Genomic DNA, 18,952 nt, shown 5'->3' on the forward strand with positions numbered 1-18,952 from the left:
GTGAGGCCACCTAGCAGCCACAATTATAGCCATTAGACATAGACTTTTTTTGCTTCTAATTTAGAGTTGGCGAGTATCTGGAGGTATTCGTGTACACACGAAGCGTGGGGAGAGGGGGGGAGGGAGTAGAGTCCTAGGAGGTTTTAGACTCCCATCCTTGGAGCGCAGCTCATCTCATACCCGCCCAGGGCCAGGAACTCCCACTTTGGCTGAATTTTTAGCATTCTTAGAATTAAAGAATTCCGCGAATTATCCGGGGAGTGGCCTCCCAGGTGGTTTATCCGGGTCCCTGTCACCAACTCAAAGGCATCTAGGCCCAACGTGGCCTCCTCCTGAGCCAGCAACTTTGTCCTGGAGCACGGAGCTCCAGGAACCCGGCCACCCGCAGCCCCAGCGGATTGTCTGGGGAGCCTGCTGATTAGAGGGTCCTTTACAAGAACTACAAGTCCCAGAATGCACAGGGGCAGCGGCGCACAATCTCGGAAACTGAGAAAGGCGCGTGCGCAGTGGCCCTTAAGTCAGTTCGCATCACGGGGTGAGCATGCGTCGGAGGTACACAAGATTTCAGACCCAAGCGGGAGACAGTAACTCGCAAGTGAGCACGCGCGCTGACGCAAGGGACTGAGTGATGAAGAAACACAAGTCTCTGAAGGCGCCGCGGCGGCGGCCACTGGGAAAATGCGCGTGCGCATTGATTAGATCCGCGGCGGGGTGGAGCTTAACAATTTAGGTGGTCTGGACGCGGAAACTGGTATCACGCATGCGTACTGCAGCCCAGTGAGAGCTGCTGAGACTACCAATCCCAGAGGTCCGCGGGGCGGCCAATCAAGTTTGCGCATGCGCGGTGACGCATGAAGGAGGCAGTTTGTGTGCGCGGCCGCCGCCGATCAAGCTTGGCTGCCTCGCGCCGGGGCCTTTGGGAGGCTCTTCTCCCTCCCCGACCCTCCCGGAACTCCCATCTTCCCGACATTCCCCGCTTCAGGGTCCCCCGTTTCCCCTCCCCCCGAGGTCCCAGGTAAGAAACCAAGGAAAGGAGAAAACCGATGGTGGAGGGGGTGTTGAGGAGGGAGGAAGGGGACCTGGAAGGGCGTGGCCGATGTGACAGGAAGGGGCGGGACTAAAACAGACGTCCGCAGTCTGTTCTTAAAGGGGAGTCTCTCCCCACAAACCTTTCATTGGTCGGCAGGAAAATAATTTGCCCTCTTAAAGGCGCCTATCAGATTCTTAAAGGGGCCAGAGGGTTAAAGGTGAATAAGGGTAAGCCTGTGACCCATGGTCATATTTGTGGAAGTGGAAACTGAGGCCCAGCGAGGGGAGAAACCTCCACGAGGCTGTGTGCCGTTCTCTGCGTGCCTCAGTTTCCTCTTCTGGATAACGCTAACCCTCCAGCCCTCTTCCCATTCCCCTCGGGGGACAGCTCATCTCCCACCAGGATCCTGTGCCTGGGCACCCCCTCCCCTATGTGGCCCCACCTCCCCCAGAGGCTTTTCTGATTCTTCCCAGAAGCCATGCCCCTCCCCCATCTCCCTGGCCCGCCTTCCTCCCCTGGTATACAGTAGGCACCTAATAACTGCTTCTTGCCCGTCTGATCCGCAGGCGCCATGGTGGGCTCCCACCTGGACATGGCTCCGGCCCCGCCTGCGGAGGAGCCGGGGGAGCAGGCGGCCCCCCCTCCCGGGCCCCCCCCTGCCCCGGCCCAGTACGAGTGCGGGGAGTGCGGCAAGTCCTTCAAGTGGTCGTCCCGCCTGCTGCACCATCAGCGGACGCACACCGGGGAGCGGCCCTACAAGTGCCCGGACTGCCCCAAGGCCTTCAAGGGCTCCTCGGCCCTACTGTACCACCAGCGCGGCCACACGGGCGAGCGGCCCTACCCCTGCCCGGACTGCGGCAAGGCCTTCAAGCGCTCGTCCCTGCTGCAGATCCACCGCAGCGTGCACACGGGTCTGCGCGCCTTCACATGCGCGCAGTGCGGCCTGGCCTTCAAGTGGTCCTCGCACTACCAGTACCACCTGCGCCAGCACACGGGCGAGCGGCCCTACCCGTGCCCGGACTGCCCCAAGGCCTTCAAGAACTCGTCCAGCCTGCGGCGTCACCGCCACGTGCACACGGGCGAGCGGCCCTACCCCTGCGGGGTCTGCGGCAAGAGCTTCACCCAGAGCACCAACCTGCGGCAGCACCAGCGGGTGCACACGGGCGAGCGGCCCTTCCGCTGCCCCGCCTGCCCCAAGACCTTCACGCACTCCTCCAACCTGCTGCTCCACCAGCGGACCCACGGCCCGGCCGCGGCCGCCGCCACGCACCGCTGCGAGCCCTGTGGCAAAGTCTTTGCCTCCGATGCCTACCTCCAGCGCCACCTGCAGACCCACGCGGCCGCTGAGGCGCCCCCACCCCCTCCGCCGCCGCCTCCGCCGCCCCCCCCTGCCCCCGTGGTGCCCGAGCTCTTCCTGGCCGCCGCCGAGACCACGGTGGAGCTGGTCTACCGCTGCGGGGGCTGCGAGCTGGCCTTCGCCAGTGAGACCCTGCTCTTGGAGCACCAGCCCTGCCCGGGGCCCGGGGTGGAGGCGGCCGCCACCCAGCCCACAGCCTTCACCTGCTCGCCGTGTGGCAAAGCCTTCAAGACCGCAGCCGGCCTGTCTCGCCACCAACAGAGCCACGGGCCGGCCGGGGCGCCGGCCTACCGCTGTGGGGGCTGTGACCGGGCCTTCCCCCAGCTGGCCAGCCTCCTGGCCCACCAGCGGGCCCACGCAGAGGAGGCTGCGGCCGGGCGACCTCTGCCGCAGGCCGAAGCGGCTGAGGTCACCTGTCCCCAGGAGGCCCCGGCCCCGGGGCTGGCCCCCGCTGGCGACCGACCCTACAAGTGTGCTGAGTGCGGCAAGGCCTTCAAGGGCTCCTCTGGCCTGCGCTATCACATGCGGGACCACACTGGCGAGCGTCCCTACCCGTGCGGGGAGTGCGGCAAGGCCTTCAAGCGCTCCTCGCTGCTTGCCATCCACCAGCGCGTGCACACGGGCCTGCGGGCCTTCACCTGTGCCCAGTGTGGCCTAACGTTCAAGTGGTCCTCCCACTACCAGTACCACCTGCGCCTGCACTCTGGGGAGCGGCCCTACCCCTGCGGGGAGTGCGGCAAGGCCTTCCGCAATACCTCGTGCCTGCGGCGTCACCGGCACGTGCACACGGGGGAGCGGCCGCACTCCTGCGGCGTCTGCGGCAAGAGCTTCGCGCAGACCTCCAACCTAAGGCAGCACCAGCGGGTGCACACGGGCGAGCGGCCCTTCCGCTGCCCGCTCTGCCCCAAGACCTTCACGCACTCCTCCAACCTGCTGCTCCACCAGCGGACTCACTCGGCAGAGAGGCCCTTTGCCTGCACCATCTGCGGCCGAGGCTTTGTCATGGCCGCCTACCTCCAGCGCCACCTCCGGACCCATGCCCCGGCCCCTGCCCCCGCCGCCGCCACCCAGGACGTCCACGTTGTCCCCCACCTTCAGGCTACGCTATCGCTAGAAGCCGGGCCCAGTCCGGCCAACTCACAGACCTTCCTCCTTGTCCAGACGGCACAGGGCCTCCAACTCATCCCCAGCAGCGTCCAGCCCCCCCCACCCACACCCCCTCCTCCACCACCAGCCCCACCCAAGGTCATCCTGCTGCCGGCCTCTGGGGCTAGGTCCCGAAAGGGCCCAAAGAATGGTGGGAGGGCGGGTCAAGGGCCTGGGATGGTCTGGCTCCCAGGACCTGGGGCAGCTGGGGGGCAGGGAAGTGGGAGCAGCATTGCTGGAGGTGGGGGGCAAAGCCTCATTGTCCTACAGAGTGTGGCCAGTGGAGAGGTGGGGCCACAGGAAACAAGTGGGGTTCGGCTACAGTCTCTCCGGCCAGCACAGGAAGTGACCACTGTCCAGCTCCAGCCCCTCCAACCTGCACAGGAAGTGACCACAGTCCAATTACAGCCCCTCCAGCCCACACAGGAAGTGACCACGGTCCAATTACAGCCCCTCCAGCCTGCACAGGAAGTGGCCACGGTACAACTACAGCCTGCACAGGAAGTGACCACTGTCCAGTTGCAGCCCCTCCAGCCCACCCAGGAAGTGACCACTGTCCAACTGCAGCCCCTCCAGCCCACCCAGGAAGTGACCACTGTCCAGTTGCAGCCCCTCCAGCCCACCCAGGAAGTGACCACTGTCCAGCTCCAGCCGCTGCCCCCCACCCCAGATGTTTCCCTGCAGCTCCAGCCAGTGGCCAGCCCCGGGGGGTCCAGTGGACCAGCAGAGGCTCAAAATCTGCTGGTGGTGCAGGGTGGGGCGGGGGAGGAGCTGCTGGCCACCCCTGGGCCTGGGGGAGCTGCGGGCTCTGGGGAGGGGGGTGGGAGTGGCGGTGGTACTGTGGTTCAGGATGTGCATTTTGAGACATTACAGACAGCAGAGGGCCTGCAGAGCGTCCTGGTACTGAGTGGGGCAGATGGTGAGGAAACAAGGCTTTGTGTGCAGGGAGTGGAGACCCTCTCTCCATGCCTGGCCGAGTCCCCTGCCCCCGGCCAGCAGGGTCAGAAACTTCTCATCATCCGCAGCGCCCCAGCGGCCCCCTCGGACCTTGTAGAGAACGTGCCAGGGGCCCCCCTCCAGCTGTTGTCGCCCAGCCCAGCCCCCGTGCCCACCGGGGCTACCCCTGGGCCGGGCTCACAGGTGGTTCAGGCTGTCCCTGGGGCGGGTCCTGGGCCCGGAGGTGCCGCCCAGCCAGGTTTGCCTTCCATTCAGATAGTGCAGGCTCTGCCCGCCATACAGCTGGTACACACCTTCTGAGGGAGGCCCCAGGGGCTGGACTCACCCCAGCCTCAGGGGGACCCCCTACCAACAAAGAGGAGATCTCCTCTGCCCCCACCCCCCTTCATTGGGATTGGAACAGAAGCAGCCAGGCGGGTCCGACCAGCGTTTATTAATCAATGTCCTTTTAGAAAGAGGACCCCCCCCCCCCCGCAAAGCTCTCGTGGGGTGCTGGGTCACCCGGCCAAGCTCTTCCCTTTCGGGGCCTCTGTTTCCCATTCTGTAAAATAAAGAGCTAAATGTCTAAGCCTAAAGTGCTGTCATTATGGGGGGGGCTGGAGGGGGTCTCGGGCCAGTGCTTAGGCGACCCTGCCATTGCAGCTGGGAAACTGACCCATGAGATTTCCCTGGGGCTGACGGCGGGGGTGGATGCACGACTTGGGGCGCCCCACTCTTGAAGCCCCAGCCAATGAACGCCCTTGAGGAGTTGCCTAGCAACCCCAATCCCCGGGGTGGGAACGGATGGTGAGGATGCTTGCTCTGAGGCTCCCGAGTCTGGTGAGTGCTGCTCCCCTTTGGGGCTCGGTGCACCCCCACTCTGTCCATGAGCTTGCGCTGAGACCTTGGGCAAGTCATTTCTCGGGGTACAGAGGAGGCGTGCCTCAGTTTCCTCCTCTGTCGGATGGGGTAGGGGGGCTAGGATGAGCTAAATGGATCTCAAAGCACCACTTCAGGGTTTGGGATTATAATCGAAAGATGCTCCCCCACCCCGCAGCTTCTCCAGCTGACCCTTCCCACCCCCCCCACTCCCTCATGGGCCAGGCAGGTGCCCCCCCACGTCCAGAATGGAGTGTTCCGTCCCCAAGATGGCGAGGGCGGGGTGGGGTGTCCTGGACTGAGCGGATCCATTTTTGGGTGGAGGGGCCTGAGCCTAAATCAGGTGGGAGAGGTGGCCGCCCCCTGCAGGAGCCGGGCGGGTGCGACCATTGCTTACTGGGGTGGAGGGGAGGAGGGCGGCTGGGCCGTCCCATTGCTGGAGAGGGGGCCATGTGCTGCCTGAGGTCGCTGAGGGAGATACTATTATCTCCAAAGAGAGGGGGAGGACAGTTCAGGAAGGAACCATTATCGAATCCGCGGGGGGGGCTTTCCCTCCCGTTCTCCCGCAGGTAGACGGACCTTCAGCTCCCGGGGCCGAGGGGGTGCCCGCAGGGGTGACATGGCCCCCGACCACCTGTCCGTGAGGCAGATGCGGGAGGAGGAGAAAGCCCTCGTCGTGGAGCTGCTGAAGGTCTAAGGCGTGGGGGGAGGGGGGAGAGAAGGAAGGGGGAGGGAAAGCGCCTAGGCAGTCTCCCCCCCTCCCCCAGCCTGAGCCCCGGGTCTGCCCTAAGCCTGACAGCCCCTCTCCCTTCCATGTGCCCCCACCGGGGCCGCCCCACAACGTGATCACCAGCCCCTCCCCCCATGCAGCCCTCGATTACCACCAGCCCCAGTGTCCGCTGCAGCCCTTACCCCCAAGTGGCTAAACCAGGGCCATTCTCTCCCCCAATCCCCCAGCCTCTCTCCCACTAGGCCCCCCAATCCCTGCCTTACACTGTTACCACCCCACCCCACCCTACACACAAGCAACCCTTCCAGGGGCCCAACCAGCCCCTCACCGGCAGTGTACCCCCAGCCTCTTACACGTTGTCCCCACAGGACCATCCATTCATTCATTCATTCCTCAAGAGAGTACTAACATCCCGCGATGAGCCAGGCACTGTGCTAGGTACCAAGGGTACAGGACTAGACCCAAACTGTCCCCAACACGTCCCTGTGCCCCCACCCTGAGCTGCCTCCATTCTGTGCACAAGGGAAGGAAACCTACAAAGTAGCTAAAGAAACTACAAAGTAACATCCCTGGGAAGGGGAAAAGCCTTTTGTAGGGAAGGGGTGGTACTAGAGTTGAGTCAGGGGGAGGAGGGAGGCATCCCAGGCTGGAGGAACAGCCTAGGCAAAGGGAAGGAGGCAGGAACTGGGCCCAGTGCTTCTGGCAGCAGCAAGTTGTCCCTTTTGGCTGGAGTGCAGGAGGAGTGGTAGGTTGGTGCCACACTGTGAACGGCTGTAGATACCAAACCGAAAAGTCTAGATTTTGAGTCTACAGGGAGTGTCTGGAGACTCCTGAGTAGGGGGTGGGGAGGACTGGTCTTTATGCTTTAGGAAAACCCACATGTCAGCAGCAGAGCAGAGGACAGATTGGAGAGGGAAGGCAACTCAGTCTAAAATCCAGATCATCGGTTGGGGTGGGGGAGCAAGGAGGTTGTGCCTGGGCGAGGGGAGAGGAGAGGAGCGGCACAGTCTGAAAAGTTCCAGAATGTCCAGGGCCCTGGACCACAGCCCCCTAACTCATCCCCTCACCAGTAGGAATGCCCCAACAAGCAGCCCCCCAGCCCCTGTTTAAAGACCCCCGATGAGTGGAGCCCTTTGCCTTGGGAGGCAGCCCTGAGACCTTGGACAAGTCATTTCTCCTTGGGGAGCCTGGCAAGCATTCTGCCCTCTGGTGCTCCCTCCTCCTGCCTGTCCTCGGGCACTCTCCATTCCCCTTGAGTCTTCCCTTTTCCACACTAAATGGCTGAAGTCCTCTAGCTGTGACATGACCTGGAGGCCTTCTACCATCTTGGTTTCCTCCAGTTGGGATCTCTTCTGGTTTACTACTGTCTTCATCTACACCTGAGCAGAATACTCCAGATCAGCAGATGAGCAGAGTACACTGGGTTGTCCCCTTCTCCTTCCTGGTCCTTGGCTCTCCCCACAGAGCCCCACTAGGCTTCTATTGACTCCTTCTATTGATTTATTTTGGGCTTTTGGTTCATTATGCCCCCCGGATCATTTTCTGATAAACTGCCAACTCACCACGGCCCCTCTTATCTTTTCCTTGTCACCTCGATTATACTCAAGGCGATGATTTTACATTGATCCCTACTGAGTTTCATCTTTTTAGCTTAAGCCCGTTTTTGAGCCCATCAGAATCTTTTGGGTTGTGACCATCATCCAGAGCACCACCCAGCCCTCCCCACTTGGTGCTATCTCTGAGTTTGAGGTCATAGATGAAATAGCCTAGAGCCCTAAATAGCTCCCTGAAGCACTCCACTGGAGACTTTTCACCTTGTTTTTGTTGAACTATAAACAACTGCTGGGGGCAGCTAGGTGGAGCAGTGGATAGAGCACCAACCCTGGATTCTGGAGGACCTGAGTTCAAATCCACCTCAGACACTTGAAACTTACTAGCGGTGTGGCTCTGGGCAAGTCACTTAACCCTCCTTGCCCCACCAAAAAAAAACAAAAACAAAAACAAAAAACAACTGCTTCTTGAGTCAGATCAGCCAACCATCTCTGAAGCCATCTGACTGTAGTATCCTGTAGTCCACATCTCTCCATCTTTGCTGCAAAAACATTTTGTGTGGGCTGTTTCACCCAATGCTTCATAAGCTACATTCACAGCATTCTCTCCATCTCCCATTTTAGTAATTTTGCCCCAAAAGGAAGGGGGGGTTCATCTTTTAAAAATTTTAATAATCTTATCAATAGCCCTCTCCTCCCCCAGACTTCTTCTGTCCCACGAAGGAAGGAAGGAAGGAAGGAAGGAAGGAAGGAAGGAAGGAAGGGAAAGAAGGAAGGAAAAACTCCTTTTATCAAATAATCAGTCAAACAAAATCCATCTGCAATTGGCCATGTCTGAAAATGTCTATCACATTCACCACCTGAAAGCTGTTCCCTCTCTAGCAGAAAGTCAATCTCATGTTTCCTCACTGATTTTTCTGGAGACATTGCATTAATCAGAATTCTTAAGTTTTTCAGAGTTGATTACTTTTACAAAATTGTTGTTAGTTTAGAAATTGTTCTCCAGGTTCTCCTCACTTTGTTGAATATAAATTCATGAAAGTCTTCACAGGTTTCTCTGAAATATTCTTAGGCATTTCTGTTTGGGGTTTTTTTTTTTTCGGGGGGGGGGGTTGGTGAGGCAATTGGGGTAAAGTGACTTGGCCAGTGTCACACAGCGAGTAAGTGTCAAGTGTCTGAGGCCGGATTTGAACTCATGTACTCCTGACTCCAGGGCCAGTGCTCTATCCACTGCACCACCTAGCTGCCCCCCTTCAGGCATTTCTAATGCCACACTAATATTCCATTACATTCATGTCTCTAATTGTTCAGCCATTCCACAGTTAATGGGCATCCCTTTCATTTCCAGTCTTTACTATGACAAAAAGACAGCTACAAAATATTTGTGTACCTATGGATCCTTTTCTTCTTCTTTTGATCTCTTTGGGGTGTAGGTCCAAAGGTAGGCATGGTTTAATGACTTAGAGGGATAGATTTCAAATTGCTTTTCAAGATGGCCAGACCCATTCCAGTTCTACCAACAACACACCGAGTGCCTACAGTATTTATCATTTTCCCTTTTGGTCATTTTTGCCAATCTGATGGGTGTGAAGTGGAACATCACAGTTGTTTTCATTTGCATTTCTCTAATTAAGAGCAATTTGGGGCATTTGTGCATATGTTTGTTGATAGTTTGAATTTTTTCCTTTGAAAATGAACTCTTCAAATCCTTTGAAGGGGAAGGAAAAAGGAAGGGAATCAGCTTTTATATAGCACCTAGCACATTTCAAGAGCTATGCTAAGCACTTTACAAATATTGTTTCACTTGATCCCTTTATCTATTTTTTCTTATGCATTCGAATCCATTCCTTATGTGCTGTGGATATCAGACTATGACATGTTCTTGATGGAACTGTATGAGCTCTTTGTAATCTCCATTATCATCCTTTTTAGATAACTATCCCTTTAGGGAGCTGCTGTAGAAATGTTTTAGGAATCGAAGTCAAACCCCTGGCTTATAATTCCCAGATTCTGTTCTCTTCCTTCTTTGAAAATCATGACCAGGGGGCAGCTAGGTGGTGCAGTGGATAAAGCACTGGTCCTGGATTCAGGAGGACCTGAGTTCAAATCCAGCCTCAGACACCTGACACTTACTAGCTGTGTGACCCTGGGCAAGTCACTTAACTCTCATTGCCCCACAAAACAAAAAAAAGAAAAGAAAATCACGACCACATTTGCCCCTTCTGATTTTGCAACACTGCCCATTTCCACCAGTTTTCAGATATCACTGAGAGAGGCTTGTCCATCACAGCTTCCAGATCTCTTCAGGAATGAAAGACGAAGTTCCCCTGGACTGCGTGATCAAAAGCAACTATTTCCTTACTGATCTTGAGTCTTAACTCTGTCGGCCCTTTGTGATCTTTTGTTCCAATGAAAATTAAATATAGTTTTTATCTGCCTGTCTCCTATAAAATAATAAACAGATTGGAGAAGTCAATTTTATAATATCTCCTACAAAAATTAATAATAATAAACCGAGACATGGCTCCCACAAAACAAAACCAGATCAGAGAACATAATGTCTCCTATAGGATAACCCAGATCAGAGACAGACAGGAAAACATAATACCAATTTATTTTGTCCCAAGAAGAAAGAAACATGATCATGTGGAGACCCCCCTCCTAAGAAGGGAGCTCAGAGACTCCCTCTTTCTCAGGGTAGATAAGGTTTTTTTGTCCACTGGTTACAGCATGTTATCAGTTTCTTTCTTTTTTTTTTTTAATTCTTTTTTTTTTTCTTTTTGGTGAGGCAATTGGGTTTAAGTGACTTGCCCAAGGTCACACAGCTAGTAAGTGTTAAGTGTCTGAGGCTGGATTTGAACTCAGGTCCTCCTGACTCCAGGGCCAGTGCTTTTATCCACTGCACCACCTAGCTGGCCCTATCAGTTTTGATAGTATGATACAAATTCAATCCAGAAGCAAAAGCAGTTTAACAATTTCAGTTATAACAAGTATAGAGGAGGGGCAGCTAGGTGGCACAGTGGATAGAGCACTGGCCCTGGAGTCAGGAGTACCTGAGTTCAAATCCAGTCTCAGACACTTAATACTTACTAGCTGTGTGACCCTGGGCAAGTCACTTAACCCCAATTGCCTCACAAAAAAAAAAAAAAGAACAGAGGCAGCTCTTCTCTCTGATGTCAGCTAATAGGGTTCTCACCACCCTGAGCAAAGCACCCATTCCCATCCCTTCCCTGATCCTCCTCCCGATATAACTAAAGGAATGCTTTTTGGTATCTTTAACTCCCCCTCCCCAGCCTCAGGTCATTCTGAGCTTTACCATTTTTTTATTTAATTTTTTTTTTAATTTAAATTTTATTTTATTTTGCTTTAGCATTTTAGACACTTGCTACAGGACTTTGCTACACTCTTACAACCATTTCTGTCATCTGGTTCTCCATTTCTTCTAAGATTCTAGGTTGGGTGGTGAACTCCCTGTGCATCCATAGTTCTCAAACAAATCGAATCTGTCCTCTTCATTGGAATGTCCCATTTATGTCTTCAGAACTTCCTTCTTGAGCATCTTCCAACCCTCCTGAGCTGATTTGCCCTGGAGCATTTTACTGCATGGGCTCCTTACTAGTTTTAGTCTTTTTTTCCCTAAACCAATACCTTTATTTAAAAAATTATTTTATTTTACTTTTTTCCAATTACATGGAAAGATAGTTTTCAGCATTCATTTTTGTAAAATTTTGAGTTCCAAATTTTTCTCACTCCTTCCTTTCCCTCCCCCCTCCCAAAGCCAGCAAGAAATCTGATGTAGGTTATACATTAATCATGTTAAACATATTTCCACATTAGTCATGTTGTGAGAGAAGAATCAGAACAAAAGGAAAAAAACAAGAAAGAAGAAACAAACAAACAAGCCAACAACAACAAAAATGAAAATGGTATGCTTCAATCTACATTCAGACCCAATAGTTCTTTTTTTCTAGATGTGGAGAGCATTATCCATCATGAGTCTTTTGGCATTGTCTTGGATCATTGTATTGTTGAGAAGAGCTAAATCTATAAGTTGATAATCACACAATGTTGTTGTTACTATGTACAATGTTCTCTTGGTTCTGCTCATTTCACTCAGCATCAGTTCACGTAAGTCAGCCTGCTCATTATTTCCTATAGCACAGTAGTATCCCATTACATTCATATACCACAACTTGTTTAGCCATTCCCCAACTGATGGGCATCCTCTGAATCTCCAATTCCTTGACACTATAAAAAGAACAGCTGTAAATATTTTTGTACATGTGGGTCCTTTTCCCTTTTTTATGATCTCTGGGATATAGATCTAGTGGTATTACTGGGTCAAAGGGTATGCACAGTTTTGTAGCTTTTTGGGCATAGTACCAAATTGTTCTCCAGAATGGTTGATCAGTTCACAACTCCACTAACAATGCATTAGTGTTCCAATTTTTCTACATCATTTCCAACATTTATCATTTCCCGTTTTTTATCATATTAGCCAGTTAGATAGGTGTGAGGTAGCCCCTCAGATATTTTTGATTTGCATTTCTCTAATACATAGTAATTAAGAACATTTCTTCATCTGACTGTAGATAGTTTTAATTTCTTCACCTGAGAACTGCCTCTTCATATTCTTTGACCATTTCTCAAAGGGAGAATGACTCGTATGCTTATATATTTGATTCAGTTCTCTATATATTTGAGAAATGAGGCCTTTATCAGAAACACTGGCTGTAAAATAATGTTTCCCATCTTTCAGCTTTCCTGCTAATCTTGATTGCATTGGTTTTGTTTGTGCACACTCCTTTTAATTTAATGTAATCAAAGTGATCCATTTTGCATTTCATAACGTTCTCTATCTCATCTTTGCTCATAAATTCTTGCCCTCTTCATAGATCTGACAAGTAAATTATACCTTCCCTTTCTAATTTGCCCATGGTATCACCCTTTATGTCTAGATCATGTACCCATTTTGCCTTCACTTTAGTATCAATGTAAGATGTTGGTCTATGCACTAGCCTTCTTTTGAACCTTTTAAAATCTGCTCTCCTGAAATCTAGGCATTCATACTAGTCTATACCTGACTTTGCTGTCCTCGGTCACAGACTTTAAGACAGAATGGTTACTTTGCCTTGTGTTTTTCATCATTTCCTCCCCAGCTACTAGTTCCCCCTGTTAATAAGAATAATATTCAGATGAGAATTTTCCCCTTGCTCATTCTTCTACCTTTGAAGAGGATGAAATTATTACTAAGGCAAGTCAAGAACTTATCAGCTGATCTGCTTTTGAGAGTGGAGAGAGAGAGAGAGAAGGAGGGAGGGGGAGAGAGACACAGAAACAGAGAAAGAGAGGAAAGAGAGGGAGGAGAGAGAAAGGGAGGGGAGAGAGGGGAAGAGAGAGAGAGAAGGAGGGAAGGGGAGCGAGGAGACACAGAAACAGAAAGATAGGAGTGGGAGGGAGGACAGAGAGAGGGAGAGATGGAAGGGGAAAGAAAGAGAGGGGAGAGAGGGGAAGAGAGAGAGAAGGAGGGAGGGGGAGAGAGACAGAAACAAAGAGGAGATGGAGGGAGGAGAGAGAAAGAAAGAAAGGGAGGGAAGAGGGAAAGAAAGGGAGGGGAAAGGGGAAGAAAGGGAGGGGAGAAGGGAAGAGAGAGAGAGGAGGGAGGGGGAGGGAGATGGAGAGAGGAGAGAGAAAGAAAGGGAGGGGAGAGAGGAAAGAGACAGAGAGATCGAGATCAAACTTTAGCAAATATGTGAATCTTGGAAGTCCCCCATCACTACTATATCTTCCCTTAGTGCCTGGCTTGTGACCTGTTTCCCAAGCCATTCAACTAACTTCTGGCCAGACAGTCTGTGGTATATATGCTCCAATGACAATATCTCCTATGTTTGTCCTTCTGGTGACCTTCACCCAAACACTGTGTCATCCTTCCCTGCCACCTTCCCAGGACCACCTATATCTTTCTTAGGAAAAGAAAATGCCTAACCAAAGCTCACAGTTTCTTATCTAATTCTCTTTCTTGTTCTTCATATGTTGAAGTATTTCTATTTAGCGACCATTAAGTTTGTTTACAAGAAATTAGTGAAAATGCCCCCTTCAACATACCCTGTTTCTTTTGGAGGAGTTCCACTCACCCAGTGAGATGCCAGCCATGGCTTTCCTTCATTCCTCAGAGTCGCAGTGATAGATAGGGGACAAATGTGTTTCCTTGAGCAGTACCTCTAATGACTCTCACTTCTGTCACCCTTTTAGAGTTTGGGGTCTGAGCAATATTGGCAAAAGTAGGCAAGTTGTGGCACCTAATGGTCTCTGAGTGATGAATGAGAGTGAGGAGTCCAGGATGACACACCTAGGTTGGGAGCTGGTAGTGCCCATTTGGGAGAGGGGTAGATTTGTGGGAAAGTCGACCAGTTGGTGTGCATTTATTTATTTATTTGTTTGTTTGTTTATGGTTGGGCAATGAGGGTTAAGTGAGTTGCCCGAGGTCACAGAGCTAGTAAGTGTCAAGTGTCTGAGGTCAGATTCAAACTCAGGTTCTCCTGACTCCAGGGCTGGTGCTCTATCCACTGCGCCACCTAGCTGCCCCTGTCAGCATGCATATATTAAGCCACTATGCATTGCCAAGTACTGTGCTAGGCTCTTGGTATACAAGGAAAAAAAAAACCCATCCCCTGTGTTAAAAAAGCACACGGTCTGATGGAGGAGATGATGTGCAAAGGCGACTGGAGATAATCCCAGAGGGAAGGCACCAGTCAGGCTCCAGCTAGTATGTGAAAGAAGCCAGGAAGCAGAGAGGACGAGGAGAGAAAGAGAGAGAGCATGCTAGGCATGGGAGACAGCCAGTGAACGTGCCCAGAGTCAGGAGATAGCAGTGTACACAGCGGGGAAGTGGAGAAGCATGGACATGGTGCTGGGTTAAGCCCTGTACAAACATTACCTCACTGATCCTAGTTAGCCCCATTTTACCCAGGGTCTCCCAGATACTGTGTCTGACGCTCAGATGCTAAGTTTCTAGAAGGAAGCCTCTGAGATGTGCGAGGTCACCAGCCTCACTCTCTCCTCCAGAGCCATCTGCGTCCAGTGGCAAGATAGACATCAGGACGACCGGAGATGGTCCTGGATGTTTAAGGCAATTGGGGCGAAGTGACTCGCCCAAGGTCACACAGCTAGTAGTGTTAAGTGAGGCTGGATTTGCACTCAGGTCTTTCTGACTCCAGGCCCAGCACCTTGCTGTCTGGAAAGGTGGGGGTTGGACTTTTAAAATCGAATAGGATTTTCTGTCTGATCCTAGAGGCAATAGGGAGGCCCTGGAGTTTATTGAGCTAGAGGGGTAACCTGCGCTTCAGGAAAGTCCCTTTGGTGGCAGAAGGGAGGGTGGACTGGGGAGTCTGGGGAGAGACTGGAGCAGGTAGACCCCCCCACACCAGCTATTGCCACCATCCAGGGGTGAGGGGGGTGAGGGTGATCAGAGGAGGGGGGGCTGTTGGGGGGGAGGTTGCCGAGCCTGTGGGGGGGTCCTGGATGACACCCAGTTTTCCAGACTGAGGGCCTGAGAGGATGATACTGACCTCTACAGCAAAAGGGAAGGTAGGAGGGGAAAGGTCTGGGAGCAAAGAGAATGAGTTCTGTCTGGGGCTTGGCGAGTGAAGTCATCCGTCTGAGACTTCCTGCCGCATGAGAGCTTTGGGCTGGATAAGTAGATCCGGGAATCATGGGCATCTCCAGATGACATCACCGACTGAGGTCATAGAGCAGGGAAGATGAGTTCTGCCTTAGGCTCATCGAATTCGGTGCCCGTGGGATGTGCAGCCAGCCTCGGCCACTCAGGGCCGACCATCGGGAGAGAGATGCAGGCTGGGCTGACGTCGTGGGGTCACTGGCGCAGGCATGATCGTTGGAGCCTCGAGGAGACCTAGAGAGCTAGGGCAGAGAGAGTATAGAGGGGAGCCCTGAGGGACGTCCACCCACGGCAGGGTCTGGGGCGTGGACCGAGGGAAGACTGAGTCACCTCCCACTGGCCTGGACCCAGGCCTCTTTTCACCCAAATCTCTCCTCCTCCAGCACCTTCTCCTCAGCATTCCCGCCCTCCCCACCCCCAGTACCATAAGTCCGTTCTCCCTCAGGGCTCCTAAAACCCCTTCCCTTCCATTTCCCACCAGGCCCCTCACCCTTATCCCTTGTCTCCCTCCATCTTCCTCAGTCCCTTCTTCCCCCCTCTCAACGTCCACATTGGCCTTTCCCCCATCTTGCGGCCCCCCCACATCCTTCCCAGGATCTCCCCAGAACCTCTATCACCTCTGCTTCCCATAAGCCCTCACTGCTTCTCTTGGGATGCTCCCCATGATCTCGCCCCAAAGTCTGTCCCCCCCAACCAGGATCCCCGCCCCAGACTTCGACGCAGAGTCTCCAACAGCTCTTGGCCTCCCCTCCCCCTCACTTATTATCGTTCTTCCCTTTCCCCTGTTGCTGCTTGTCCTTCATCCTCCTGGAGGACCATGAATGACATCTGACATCGGGAGGTGATGTCATGACTTGCAGAGAAGTGGATTGAAGTGAGGGAGGGCTGTGCAAAGTCCACAGCCTCACTGTCTCCCCCAGAACCAGCTGGGTCCAGGGGCAAGATCTAGATCAGGACGAGTAGAGATGGTCTTGGGTGTTTGAGGCAAGTGGGGTTAGGTGACTTGCCCAGGGCCACACAGCTAGTGATGTTAAGGGTCTGAGGGCAGATTTGAACCCTGGTCCTCCTGACTCCAAAGCCAGTGCTCTATCCCCTGGGCCCCTTCGCTGCCCCCTTGCAAAGGCACTATCAAAGACAAAGGCCCCCCCAGAGACCCCACTGAGCTCCTCCCTCCCCCCATACCCCTCATCTTCTCCCAGCCTCCAAGATGGTCCCCGTTGTCTCAGGTTGCCTCCCCAAGCTCTCCTCGTGTTCCTGGCTCCCTTCCAGAAGTGCAGTGCCTGGCACATAGTAGGTGCTTCATTAAAGCTTGATGACAGACACATCAGCCCCCTCAGTATTCCCACCATCCCATCTGCCTCAGTGGTCCCACTGGTCCCTTCTCAAGGCTCCTTCCCCCACCCTTCTGGGTCCCCAGCAGTGTCCCCACCAGTCAGTGCCCCCCCCCTTGCGCCCCTGACTTCTGCCCTTTATCCTCAGGATGGGGTGAAGGACACAGAGAACCGCGTGGCCCTCCATGCCCTGACTCGGCCCCCCGCCCTCCTGCTCCTGGCCGCAGCCAGCAGCGGCCTCCGCTTTGTCCTGGCGTCCTTCGCCCTGGCCTTGCTTCTGCCCGTCGCCCTGGCTGTGGCCGCCCTTAAGCTGATGGTGCGGATGAGATGGGGCTCGCTGCCCACCACCTCTGGCATCGGAGGGCCCTGGGTGGCCGTGTGGGGAAGTGACGATGTGTGCGGGGTCCTGGCCCTGAGTCCGGGGGCCAGTGGAGACAGCCTGTCGGTGGCCCGCCTGGCCGTGGCCCGCTGGTACCGTCGACGTGGCGTGGGCACGAAGCTGCTGGCCTTCGCCGAGGCCCGAGCCCGGGCATGGGCCCGCCAGGCCGGGGGACCTCGAGCCAAGCTCACGGTGCCTGCCCCGGTGGGAGCCCGAGGAGCCACCGCACTGCTGGAGGGAAGAGGCTACCAGCCTGAGGGAGGCTGGGGCTGGATGGGACACACGTTTGTGAGGGAGTTCACCAAGGAGTTCTAGCACCCACCGGTCCCCTCCCCAGCTTGGCCTTGGCGCAGGGCAGTGGGTGCCAGACCCCATTCGGGACGCCTGCCTGCTGTTGGGTTTCAGCCCTGGCCCGGCCCCTCTTCCCTCTGGGTCCCCATCACCCCCTCTAGGGAATGGGGGAAAGCACACTTGCCCTGCCCCCATCTCAGGATTAAATGTGGGCGATCAGCCTTGCCCATTCTCAAACTGCTCCTTTTTTCTACCAGTGACTCAGAGGCCCCTGGGGTGTCCCTTGCCCGCTGTGGGGATCCTCATCCCTCCCCCTCGCAGAGCCTCAGGCAGTTGCCCCCCTTCCCCTGGCCACCCTTGGGTGGCTCTGCCCTCTGGCTCCTGACTGGGCAGAGGATTCTGTGCCTGCCAAGTTTTCCCAAGGTTCTCATCACCTTTCCTCAGACACCCCCATACCTGGACTCGCTGACCTCAGCTGCCCTGCAGACCCGGGATCTCCAGCCATATGCCCCCCCCAGCTGACTTTCAGCCCCATGGGAGCCCCTTGCTCAGAGCTGCCCCCAGGCTTCTTTACCAACGGCCCTCAATCATCTTCCCCTTTTCTGGGAAACCCTCCAGTGGGGCTGGACTCCCTTCTCCCCGGATGCCTGGACAACCCCCCTCTGCTTTGGGGGCCCACAGAGAGTCCTCCCCAACACACACCTTGGGGTGACCCACCCTTTGTGCCCGGGGCCCCTCCCAGGGTCGGTCTCTTCCCTCCCATTCCTCCTTTCTCCCACATCTGTCAATAAACTCTGAACCTCCCTTCTGATGCCTTTTCCAGGCACTCCCCAGCCCCCTTTCCAAGGCCTGTCTGGCCCTGGAGCTACATTACTATTGGGGGAGGCGGAGGCAGGAGGGAGGGGGGTCTGAGCTGCCTCTGGCCCTCGCTCCCCCCAGGCCCCAGGCAGACCGGGATGAGCTCAGGCTGCAGGGCCCATCCCCTGCCAACCTTGATGACTCACCCTCCCCATTAGCACATTTTTTCCGCCCCACATCTGCCTGCTGAGCTTGGGGGCCAAATGTCTGCCCCGCCCCCTGCAGCCCCCCGCTGGGCCAGGCCCTCTCCCTCCCACCCCTTTGGCTCCTGGGGCTATCTCAGGTCAGCCTGGCTTTCCCCTGCCTCCGGACAAGTGGGCAGCAGAGAGGGGCCTGCAGCTTCTGCCTTGCCACCCGCCCGCCCTCCCTCCCTCCCAGCGTCTCTTCCTCATGTCCAACAAATGACTCTTGGCTGAATGCTGAGCCTGTGGTTTGGAGTGCTATCCAGATGTCCCCCTTGCCCCCATGACAGAGGCTGGGGGGTCAGGGCAGGACAGTGAGAGACCCAGGGAAGCCGAAGATGAGGAGGGCTCAGGAGAGAGGCCCAACAGAGACAGCCATGGGAAGGGCACACACAGAGAAATAGGGGTGGGGGTGGGGAGGGGGTGCCGGAGAAGAGAGAGGCACACTGAGGCAGAGCCCCGGGACAGAGGCTGCTCCAGCCGCTCAGCCATCACCCCTCGCCCAGGTCTCCCAGCCCAGTGCCCCAAACGTCCGGGGCCAGCCTCCAGTGGCTGTTTACAGATCTGGCCCCCCCATTCCCCCACGCCTCCTCCCCAGCCCCCTC

At 54.8% G+C, this 18,952-nt stretch overlaps 2 protein-coding genes across 4 annotated transcripts; both read left to right on the forward strand.

The window, feature by feature from the left end:
- Positions 1-760: 760 nt before the first annotated feature.
- ZNF628 (zinc finger protein 628) lies at positions 761-5,003 on the forward strand. Its single transcript, XM_043994045.1, has 3 exons — positions 761-777; positions 858-1,015; positions 1,597-5,003. The coding sequence occupies exons 1-3, from the start codon at positions 761-763 to the stop codon at positions 4,788-4,790; spliced, it is 3,369 nt and encodes a 1,122-aa protein (XP_043849980.1). The 3' UTR covers positions 4,791-5,003.
- A 192-nt stretch (positions 5,004-5,195) lies between these two features.
- NAT14 (N-acetyltransferase 14 (putative)) lies at positions 5,196-18,153 on the forward strand. Of its 3 annotated transcripts, none has more exons than XM_043994278.1 (3): positions 5,196-5,309; positions 5,918-6,039; positions 16,786-18,134. In XM_043994278.1, the coding sequence occupies exons 2-3, from the start codon at positions 5,968-5,970 to the stop codon at positions 17,329-17,331; spliced, it is 618 nt and encodes a 205-aa protein (XP_043850213.1). In that variant the 5' UTR covers positions 5,196-5,309; positions 5,918-5,967; the 3' UTR covers positions 17,332-18,134. The 3 variants fall into 3 exon arrangements, with proteins under 3 accessions (XP_043850213.1, XP_043850215.1, XP_043850214.1); XM_043994280.1 differs by having other exon boundaries at positions 5,234-5,309; positions 5,922-6,039; positions 16,786-18,153; XM_043994279.1 differs by lacking the exon at positions 5,196-5,309 and adding an exon at positions 5,612-5,691 and having other exon boundaries at positions 16,786-18,151.
- The last annotated feature ends 799 nt before the right edge of the window (positions 18,154-18,952 follow it).

Source organism: Dromiciops gliroides, chromosome 3 (assembly GCF_019393635.1).
Source record: "Dromiciops gliroides isolate mDroGli1 chromosome 3, mDroGli1.pri, whole genome shotgun sequence".
Taxonomy (NCBI): domain Eukaryota; kingdom Metazoa; phylum Chordata; class Mammalia; order Microbiotheria; family Microbiotheriidae; genus Dromiciops; species Dromiciops gliroides.